Raw genomic sequence first — 11,311 nt, forward strand, 5'->3', positions numbered from 1 at the left:
CTAATCCTAACCCTTAACCTAACCCTAAACCTAACCCTTAACCTAACCCTAACGCTTAACGTAACCCTTAACCTAACCCTTACCTTTATGTGAATCGGCTTGCTTTAATTTAATTTTAATTTATTTTTAATGTTATTTGTCGCGCTGCTGATGACGTCACGTACGCGCTTTGATCGGGCGCGTTTAGTGAACCGCGGTTTTGACGGGTCACGGTGTTTCTTGCGTGGGAGGTGGGGGGAAGCCTTGGCCTGCCCAGGGGAAGGGTCTGCCCAGAGACTCGAGGGTGGGGGAGGATATGGGGAGGTGGGGAACAATAAAAAAATCCCCTGGGTTGCTGGGGAATGGCGGCGTTTGTGCGTCTCCTTGGGTGTGTGTGTGTGTGTGATTTGTCGATTTCTTCGGCCAGCAGTGTTCGTCGCAAAGTGGGTCAAAGTAGGTAGCAGGAAGGTGGCCTTAACGATGGGGGAAGCAGCGACACAGAGTCCTCGGCTTACGACCATAATAGACATAGCTGTAACCCCCCCCCCCCCCCAGAGTTACCCTTACATGGTAAAGATGGGCGGCCGATCAATTTTCACAGGTCGGTGGTTCAAAGGTGTGTCACCCGGTTGTTAAGCGGATCTGGCTCTCCGCATTGCTGGTCGAACGCTCGCAAAAGGGGAGCGCGTGAAATCCCCGGGGACACTGCAACAGTCATAAATACGAGTCAGTTGCCAGGCGTCTCGAGTGGTCGTAAGGGGAGGACTTGCCGATAATGTGGCGCATGATGGCTTTCTATCCACAACTCATGAATGGAAGTTTTTGCAATGTGTCCATGTGGGTCTGTGGGAAGAGCCACACAAAAACCCATCATTGATGGGGAGTATCGTGGCCCAGTTGCCGCCAGATGTCGATCGCCAGGAGTAGAATTCCCTAACGGTTGAGGTTCTCCACTGGTGGCCAGCATCTCCTGAGCACAACTGGCTTGGTCCTAGAGAGGCCCCACATCTGGGCACCACCTTGAGAATCTACCTGTCGCAACAGGTGCATCATGGCACAACTTCTGCATAATCCCATCATCTTCCTCCGCTTAAACAGGGATGGCCCCTTTTACAACATCTGGTTCCCAGAATTCCTGAGATGGCTGTGTTTTAATGGCCTCTGGACTTCAACTCCCAGAATTCCTGAGTTAGCTGTGATTAAATGGCCTCTGGACTTCGACTCCCAGAATTCCTGTGTTAGCTGTGTTTTAATGGCCTCTGGACTTCGACTCCCAGAATTCCTGTGTTAGCTGTGTTTTAATGGCCTCTGGACTTCGATTCCCAGAATTCCTGAGTTAGCCATGTTTTAATGGCCTCTGGAGTTCGATTCCCAGAATCCCGAGTTAGCTGTGTTTTAATGGCCTCTGGACTTCGATTCCCAGAATCCCTGAGTTAGCTGTGTTTAAATGGCCTCTGGACTTCGACTCCCAGAATTCCTGAATGCTGGGGGGGGGCAGTTTTAGGGTTTCAACAGGTACAGCGTCCAAATCACACACACACACACACAAACATCTACCATAATATTCCAATTTATTCAGGAGTTGGTTACACCTCTTTGAGTCCCAGGGACAACCTTTTAAAAACCACTTAAGACGTAAAACAGAACAAGCTCACGGAAGAGCAGTGAAGGTATTCTGAGGACTAGAACCTTAGGACGATCTATTAAGTAGAGAGAACATTTAATCTGAAGACGATACTGTATAACCGAGCGGGCTTCAGATAGAATTCTTTCAAAATACATGACAAGAATGTCACATGTGTTTAAGATCAGTGTGTCCCTTTGAAGATGGGTGGGGTGGGGGGGACGGGACTTCAGCTCCCAGAATCCCCCAGCCAAGTGAAGATTTAACAAATGTATCTAGGCTACTTTTATTAAGTTTTTATTTTATTTTAAATAAACTTTCTTAATAGATGGTGGGAATGCAGTCGATGTAATATATCTTGACTTCAGCAAAGTGGGGGAAAAAATAATACACCGCATGCTAAATTAATAAGCGGGTTAAAGGCAATTCAATGCGAAACTGGTTTGCTGGCTGGGGGATTCTGGGGGGGTTGAAGCCCACCCGTTTAAAAGAGGCCGAAGTTGAGAATTGTTGGGTTGGGGGGGTTCTGTGGAGGATTTCTGCCCGCCGAGAATTCTCTGCGAGAAAAAGAAATTTGAACCCCGCGTCAAGCCAACTTTGAACGCGCTTCGGGAATTACATCCCATCCGTTGCAGAAAATGCGGCTTTTCTTTCGGAAAATTTGATGATGTGCACGAAACGCGCCTGGGATTCGCTTCGTTCGCTGCAGCGTGATTTGAACGCACGACCCCCCCCTTAACCCACCTTCCAACCCGGCTAACGGGAGTTTGGAAGAAACTGGAAACCACGCTGGCCCTCCTTGACAACGGAAGCGTCGGCATTTTCGAGAACGCCGTTTTGCAAAACCCGCAAGGTTCCTGGAGAAAGGCGGGAAGGCAATCGAAAGGATGCGTCGCTCGTCCGAGACGGACCTTTCCTCTTCACGCCGGCACGGAGGGCGGGTGGGTCTTGGGGAAGGACGCTGAAGCAGCCAACGGGGGGCGGGTAGGGGGTCTTCCAGGCTCACTTGTGGTAGAAACGCTGGCCTTGCGGGTGCTGTATGAAGGGGTGTCGGGGTGCAGTTTGAGGGGACGCCTGGAAGCCGGACTGCAAGAGAGAAGCCGATGAGAAGACGTTTAAACACAACACTCTCGGGCACAATCACATTTGGGGTTCCCCGTGCTGATCCAGAAACCAGGTGGTGGTGAGAGTTCTAGTCCTGCCTTAGGCATGGAAACTGGCGGGTGGCTTTTTAGGCCAATGACCAGCCAACGGTGAGTTCTTCTCGTTTAAGGCATGAAAGTTATCTGGGCGACGCCGGCCAATAACCAGGCGACGGTGAGTTCTAGTCCCAACGTATGTACGGAAGCCACCAGGGTGACCTCGGGACAATTGTAAGGAGACGGTGAGTTCTAGTCCTCATTCAGGCAAGAAAGCCGGCTGGGGTGACTTTGGGCCCATCCCCAGGGGACGGTGAGTTCTAGTTCTCCGTGAGGCCCAAAAGCCAGCTACATGACTTTGGGCCACCCCCCAGGAGACGGTGAGTTCTAGTCCCGCCTTATGAAAGCCAGCTGGGCGACTTGGATAATTCACCAGGAGGTGGGGAGTTCTAGTCCTTATTTAGGCATGAAAGCCGGCTGGGGTGACTTTGGGCCCGTCCCCAGGAGGCGGTGAGTTCTAGTTCTCCATTAGGCCCAAAAGCTAGCTGGATGACTTTGGGCCAATCCCCAGGAGGCGGTGAGTTCTAGTCCCGCCTCAGGCACGAAAGCCAGCTGAGTGACATTGGAGAAGTCGACAGGCGCCGTGAGTTCTAATCTCTGAATGTCAACCCTCCCGCCCGTCTCCCGGAGGAAAAGGTACCGTGTGAGGCTGCTGTGGGAAGCTCCCCGGAGACGCAGGCCGGGCCGTGTGGGTGTAGGCCAAAGTGGGCTGCAGATATTGGAAAAGGAGACAGAAGGGGAAAAATAAAGCAGATTTAAGATCAAGAGTTCAAATTCCCCAATAAACCTGTTTTTTATCTTTATCATTGGTTCTACATCTCTTGAGGGGTACGGTGGCCTAGAGGGGGAGCTCTCGCCTCCCAATCAGCAGGCTCGGTGAGTTCGATCCCAGGTAGAGGCGGATATTTCTCTCTCTGGGCACAATGGAACTAGCAGAGTGTTTTACTGGCCGGATGCTCTTCCCTGTTGCCAATGAGGAGTTTTGTTCGGCAGAGATATATCTGCCGAACAAAACTCCTCATTGGCAACAGGGAAGAGCATCCGGCCAGTAAAACACTCTGCTAGCTCCAATCAGCTGCCCACCTCGCAAGGGATGATGAGGTCATTAAATATATCTGCTGAATAGAACTCCGCATTGGCGACAGGTGGGGCGTCTGGCCAGTAAAACACTCCACTCTATTCAGTTGCCCAAGACTCCACCCCGCAAGGGATTATGGGCTCGTCAAATGAAGATGGTGATTTAATTATTATAACTAGGGAGAGGTACGGTGGCCTAGAGGTGGAGCTCTCGCCTCACAATCAGGAGGCTGTGAGTTCGATCCTAGGTAGAGGCGGATATTTCTCTCTCTGGGCACAATGAGAATATATCTGCTGGGGAAAAAACTCCGCAATGGCGACAGGGAAGGGCATCCGGCCAATAAACACTTTCAGCTCCATTCAGTTGTCCAGACTCTACCCCCGCAAGGGATTATGGGATCGTTAACAGATGATGATTGTTTCTACATCTCTAATAAAGTTGATTATATTGTGAGAGGGAGGGCAGATCCATAATAATAAATCAATAATAATGATAATAATAATAATAATAATAATAATAATAATATAACAACAAATAATAAATAACAACAGGTACATTAAAGAAAGAAACAGAGTCACCAATCCTGGCTGCGCAAGAACAAGCTATCCGCACAAATGCCATCAAGGCCAAAATCGAAAAACCCTCTGATGATGCCAAATGCAGACTTTGCAAAGAAGCTGACAAAACTGTTGATCACATACTCAGCTGCTGTAAAAAAATCGCGCAGACTGATTATAAATTGCGGCACAATTCAGTAGCACAAATGATCCATTGGAATTTGTGCAAAAATTATAATATTAAAACAGCAACAAACTGGTGGGAACATCAGCCTGAAAAAGTCACCGAAAATCAGATGGTCAAGATCTTGTGGGATTTCCGTATACAAACCGACAAAATACTGGCGCATAATACACCAGACATCACACTGGTTGAGAAAAACAAGGTCACAATCATAGACATCGCAATACCAGGTGATAGCAGGGTCGCCGAGAAGGAACATGAAAAAATCGCAAGATACCAGGACTTAAAAATCGAAATTCAACGATTGTGGGCACAAACCAGCAGTGGTAATTCCAGTGGTAATCGGCACACTGGGTGCTATTCCAAAAGCACTGGAATTACATTTAAAACAGTTAAAAATTGACAAAATCCCCATCAGTCAAATGCAAAAAGCCGCACTGCTTGGATCCGCACGCATATTACGAAAATACGTTACGACGTCCTAGGCCCCTGGGTGGGGCCCGACTAGTAACCAATGCCAAATCCGGCGAAACAACTGGCCGCTGTGATACAATTGTATTATAATAATAATAATAATAATAATAATAATAATGGCTTTCTTCTTTGAAAGAAAATAGAAAAGTGTGTGGATAGTTATCAACAGAAGAGAGCCAGCAGGGATAGGGATAGAATAGAAATAGAATGGAACGGAATATGGAATGTGGAATAGAATATGGAATAGAATAGAATATAAAACAGAACAGTAGAATAGAATAGAATAGAGGACAGAATATGGAATAGAAAAGAATAGAGAACAATAGAATAGAGAATGGAATAGAATATTAGAATAAAATAGAATAGAATACAGAATAGAATATAGAATGTAGAAAGTAGAATAGAATATAGAATATAATAGAATAAAATATAGAATAGAATTCTGTTGTTGCGAATAATAATAATAAATAAATAATCATCCAGCAGGACCAGAAAAGACTTGATCGCGGACTCGCCCACTTAACCCAGCAGTAATTGCAATGCAATCATGCCCCCGTCCTTCAGAAGGGGCATGTGCCAATGCTGGCCTTACCTTGGCGGTGGTCTGCATTTGGACGGGGAGCTGGGAGGCTTGAAGGAGACTCTGGTTCGGATGGAGGGCCTGGGGGTGCATCGGACGAAGGGTTGACTGGAAGACACAAGGGTCAAGGCACAAAGGGTCAGCCCACCCGGCCTTCTCTCCCCAAGGGACGCCCTCCGTTTGAGGGCAGGGAGAAGGGCCCACTCAGCCCGTCTAGATACCTTCGGGTGGCCCCAAGATATATATATATTTAATCTGATAGGCACCTGATTTCTACCTTTCAGATTGAAACAGGAAAACAGGACTTTGGATCCTGGATAGGATAACGATAAGGACTAGACCTCCCAGTCTCCTGGTGATGGGGCCAAAGTCACCCAGCTAGATTTCATGCCTAAGGTGGAACTAGAAGTCCGTTTCCTAGTGATTGGCCCAAAGTCACCCGGCTGGCTTTCATGCTTAAGGCAAGACTAGAACTCCCAGTCTCCTGATCATTGAGCCAAAGTCACCCAGCCGGCCTTCATTCCTAAGGTGGAACTAGAACTCCCAGTCTCCTGATCATTGACCCAAAGTCACCCGGCTGGCTTTCATTCCTAAGGTGGAACTAGAACTCCCAGTCTCCTGATCATTGACCCAAAGTCACCCGGCTGGCTTTCATTCCTAAGGTGGAACTAGAACTCCCAGTCTCCTGATCATTGAGCCAAAGTCACCCAGCCGGCTTTCATTCCTAAGGTGGAACTAGAACTCCCAGTTTCCTGATCATTGACCCAAAGTCACCCGGCTGGCTTTCATTCCTAAGGTGGAACTAGAACTCCCAGTCTCCTGATCATTGGCCCAGTCACCCAGCCGGCTTTCATTCCTAAGGTGGAACTAGAACTCCCAGTCTCCTGATCATTGGCCCAAAGTCACCCAGCCGGCTTTCATTCCTAAGGTGGAACTAGAACTCCCAGTCTCCTGATCATTGGCCCAAAGTCACCCAATCAGCTTTCATTCCTAAGATGGAACTAGGACTCCCAGTCTCCTGATCATTGACCCAAAGTCACTCAGCTGGCTTTCGTGCCTAAGGCAGGACTAGAACTCACTGTCTCCGGGTGATTCCCCCAATCACCCAGCCAACTTCCATGCCTCAACTGGAACTAGAATTCACCGTCTCCTGGTTTCCCGCCTGATCTCCCAACCCTTAGCCCGAACCGGCCAGAATCCATGGCCGGCTCCTCTTGAAACGCCGGCACCGAGAAATGCTCGGGATTCGAACTCACCGAATCCGAAAATCCGGACTGCTGATTGGCGTGTTCCAGCTGCTTCTGGAGAGGGATGGTGGTGCTCGGAGGGATGAAGCCTTAAGCAGACAGAAAAAGAAGGTGGAAAGAAGGAAGGAGGGAGGGAGGGAGAAGAAGGGAATGGAGGGAGGGAGGATGGAAGGAGAAAGGAAGGAGGGAGGGAGAGGAAGGAGGGGGAAGGGAGGGATGAGGGAGGGTGGAAAGAGGAAGGAGGGAGGAATGGAAGGGATGGAGGGAGGGAGGAGGGGGAAGGAGGAAATGAAGAGAGGTATGGAGGGAGGGTGGGAGAGGAAGGAGGGGGAGGGGAAGGTGGAAAGAAAGGAAGGAGGGAGGAATGGAGGAAGGAATGGGGGAAGGATGGAAGGGAGGAAGGAGGGGGAAGGAGGATTGGATGAAGGGAGGGATGAAAGAAGGAAGGATAGAGGGAGGGAGAAGGGGAATGGAGGATGGGATTGAGGGAGGAAGGATGGAAGAAGGAAATGAGGGACGAAAGAAGGAAGGAAGGAAGGATGGAGAAGGGGAATGGGGGATGGAAGGAGGAAGGTAGGGGCAAAAGAAGGGAGGGAGGAGGGAATGGAGGGAGGGTGAGAGAGGAAGGAGGGGAAAGGAGGAAGGGGGGATGGAAAGAAGAAATGAAGGAATGGATGAAGGGAGGGACAAAAGAAAGAAGGGAGGGAGGAGGGAATGGAGGAAGGAATGGAGGGAGGGTGGGAGAGGAAAGAGGGGGAAGGAGGAAGGGAGGGATGAGGGAGGATGGAAAGAAGAAAGGGAGGTTGGAGGAAGAAAGAACATTGTTGATCCGTCTGGCAAAAAGGGGCAAAGATGCTCCCAGCAGGGGGTGGGATGGATGGCCTCAGGGACCCTCCCCACTGTTCCTTGGCCCCAGAACTTACCCGCCTGGGCAGTGGGGAAGTGACCGTGGATGGCATAACCAGGTTGCTGCTGGGGCAAATACTGCATCGTGGAGAAAGCCGACGGGCCTGGAAGGGGGCGGGGGAGAGAAAGAGAAGTGGGCAGGATGTTGGTTTAATCCTGGCTTGTTCTCAAGAGCCCCCCTCCTCGGACAGACCCGCTCCCCCCTTGATCCTCTGGCCGGCTCACCTCGGATGGACTGGCTGCTGGCATAGCTGACAGGCACCGTGTGTTGGCCCTGCCCCACGGCATAGGGGCTGTGCCCACTTTGGCTGCCCTGGTACTGCCCGTGTTCTGGGGTGCCCGCTGGGAAAGCTGGCTGGGCAGCAAAATGTCGGGTCTGTTGGGGAGAAGCGACACCCCCCCCAAAAAAGTGGGGATCAGAAGAGAACCCCGGATTTTTCCCTGGATGCTCCAGTTCTGAAAGACCAGCCCCCCCCCAATTCAGGAAATCCTCGACTTACAACAGTTCGTTTTACGACCGTTCAAAGTTACAACGGATGTGACTCAGCAACCAGCTCCTATTTACGACGCCCTTGGGGTCACACGACCCTCTTTTGCGACCTCCCGGCAAGCGAATTGAATGCGGAAGCCCGGATTCACTTAACAACCCTGGTGTTCCTCACTTAAGGGACTCATGTACGGCGGCAAGAACAGCCATAAAGCGGGGCAAAACCCCTGCTGGACCCGTGTTTCACTTAGCGACGTAAATGCTCGATTCGGTTGCGGTCGTAAGTCAGAGATTTTCTGTTAGAAGGCCACAGCCACATGTTTAAGACTTGGGGGGGGGCTTCTCCCGCCGTTCCCCACCCATTCATGACCACAAGTTTTGATAAACCAACTTGTAACCGAGTTTGACGTGTTGTGGGAACGAAGTTTTCCCTGGGGTTGTGAACGATACCGTGAGGTGCTAGCTTAGCGTCGCTTGTTCGAACCACCACGAGGATTCAAACCAGGTCCTGCACAAGGTGTGAACGGGTCAGAGAGTTGGCCAAGGGCACCAAAGGCTTAGCAGTTCACCCGTGGAACTCCTTGCCACCCGACGTTGTGGGTGCTCCAATGCTGGAGGTTTTCGAGGCGAGATCGGACCCCCATTGGTCTGAAATGGTATCAGGGTTTCCTGCCTGAGCACGGGGTCGGACTAGAAGACCTCCAAGGTCCCTTCCAACTCTGCTACTCTACAATCAATTCACCTGTGGAACTCCTTGCCACCAGATGTTGTAGATACTGGAGGTTTTTTTTAAGAAGACATTGGACGGCCGCTTGTCAGAGATGGTCTAGCACAGGAATCGGCAACCTTAAACACTCCAAGAGCCACAAATGTCCTACCCGGAAGCCCCCCCCCCCCCGGTTCAATTCTGGAGCCCACCAGAAGTCCGGTTCCTCCCCTCCACCACCATAGAGTCTCCTCCTAGCACAACCTCCTTTTTCCTCCACCTGCCCTAAGCAAAAGCCCTGTCCATTTTGGAGCCCACCGGCGACAGGGAGCCGCAGCAGAGGGACGGAAGAGCCACATGTGGCTCCGGAGCCGCACCTAACCGAAAGCCCTATCAATTGAGGAGCCGACCGGCGACAGGGAGCCGCAGCAGAGGGGCGGAAGAGCCGACCCCTGGCCTAGCAGGGACTCCTGCTTGAGCAGAGGGTTGGGCTAGGTGACCTCCAGGGTCGCTTCAAAGGGGAACACAAAATAACCTCCCCCAAGGTAAGACGAGGCAGGCTGGGATGCAAGACTGCCTCCCGCTTTTGAGAGAAGACAGGCTCCCCCTGTTGGGGGTCTTTACCGTGATGACGGGCGGTCCGAACATCTGCTTCGCCCGGTCAGCTGGAATGAGGGTGGTCGCCCTGTTGTGCCCACCAGGACTCCCTGCGGAGAAAGCCCACCAACCACAATTGATTACGTTGACCGGCTGCCCACCTTGCCATCCAAAGCGGGTCTGGGCGGCTTCTCTTCCTCGGCTTCAAATAGTTCCCCGAATAGTTAGTCCTCGTTTTACAACGGGTTCATTTAGCGACCGTTCAAAGTTACGGCGGCACTGAACAAAGGGACTTAGGACCAATTTTTCACGCTTATGACCGATGCTGCCATTTCCCGATCAGAATTCACACGCTCGGGCACTGTCTCGTATTTATGACGGTCGCTGCGTCCCAGGGGGTGGGTGGATGGGGGTGTCACGTGATCCCCTTTTGCGACCTTCTTCTGGTGGGCAAAATCAATGGGGGGAAGCCAGATTCACTTAACGACTGTGAATGGCACGGATTCGTTTAACAACGGAGTCTAGAAAGGTCGTAAAACGGGGCAAAAACTTCTCACTGAACAACAGAAATTTGGAGCCCGGTTGTGGCCATAAGTCGAGGACTATAACTGTGCAGGTAGGTCTTTAGATTTACAGTTCTTTTCGGGATGGTCGGAAGTTACGATGGAATGGAAAAAAAAGGGACTTAGGACTGTTTTTCACACTTATGACTGTTGCAGGATCCCTCCCTTAACAAAATTCGGACGCTTGGCAACTGAATCACACTTACGAAGGTCGCAGCATCGTGTGTGTGTGTGTGTGAGAGAGAGAGAGGGAAAGAGGTGTTCCCCTTTTGCGACCTTCTGACACGCAAAGTCGACGGGGGGGGGGGGGGGGAGGCCGGATTCGCTTAACGACCGCACGACTAACTTAACTGCAGCGATTCCGCTTAAGAACCGCCTGCACGAAAGGTCGTAAAACGAGGCAAACTTCACTTGACTCTCGTTGAGCAAAGGGAAATTCGGGGCTCGGTTGTGGTCGAAAGCGGAGGACCCCCCCCCTCTATTCCCATCCCCCCCCCTCTCTCTCCAGCTGCTTCTCCTAGCTGCAGACCCCACCGATGGCCCCTCCCCGCCTGGATCTCAGCCCCCCCCCCAGCCCCCCAACTCGAGGGAGCCCCGACCCACCTTGCATGTTGAGGATGTGGGTTCCAGCGTGCACAGCCATCCCCTGCTGGTAGGCAGCCGCTGCTAACGTGGTCATGTCACTGGGGGGGGGAGGCAGGAAGGGAGGGGGGAGAGGAAACAAAGATGTCAGTGCCCCCCCCAGAGCGGCCTGGAGACCCCCCTGACCCCCCCTCTTCGCTTGGTTGCCCCCCTTCACATTGGAAACACATCGTGAGGGCTTTTGACACCCCCCCCCCCAAAAGAAGAGAAACGGCCTCTAACCTCCCCGCCCTTCTAGCACGGATGACGTTCCCTAGTTGGGTCCCGAAACGCCTGCAAGGAAACCCCCAAATTCAAGAGACCCCCAAGGAGCCCATAGTCTTTTTCCTCCTCCTCCTCCTCCTCCTCCTCCCTGCAAATCCCACCCTCTTCTGACACGGATGACGTCGCCTAGCTGGCTCACGAAACGCCTGCAAGGAAATCCCAGACCTAACAAAGCACCAAGGACCCCCCCCCCCCCAGTCCTCCTCCTCCTCCCCCCCACAATC

At 51.6% G+C, this 11,311-nt stretch overlaps 1 protein-coding gene across 1 annotated transcript; it reads right to left on the reverse strand.

The window, feature by feature from the left end:
- Positions 1–1,533: 1,533 nt before the first annotated feature.
- On the reverse strand, positions 1,534–11,007 carry GPS2 (G protein pathway suppressor 2; the record flags this gene model as incomplete). Its single annotated transcript, XM_032236639.1, has 8 exons — positions 1,534–2,689; positions 3,443–3,511; positions 5,688–5,783; positions 6,932–7,011; positions 7,846–7,932; positions 8,054–8,204; positions 9,646–9,728; positions 10,785–11,007. Coding segments are annotated over 8 exons (873 nt in total), but the record flags the coding sequence as incomplete, so codon positions are not given.
- Between the last annotated feature and the right edge of the window lie 304 nt (positions 11,008–11,311).

The sequence above is a fragment of the Thamnophis elegans genome, chromosome Z, assembly GCF_009769535.1.
Source record: "Thamnophis elegans isolate rThaEle1 chromosome Z, rThaEle1.pri, whole genome shotgun sequence".
Classification (NCBI taxonomy): domain Eukaryota; kingdom Metazoa; phylum Chordata; class Lepidosauria; order Squamata; family Colubridae; genus Thamnophis; species Thamnophis elegans.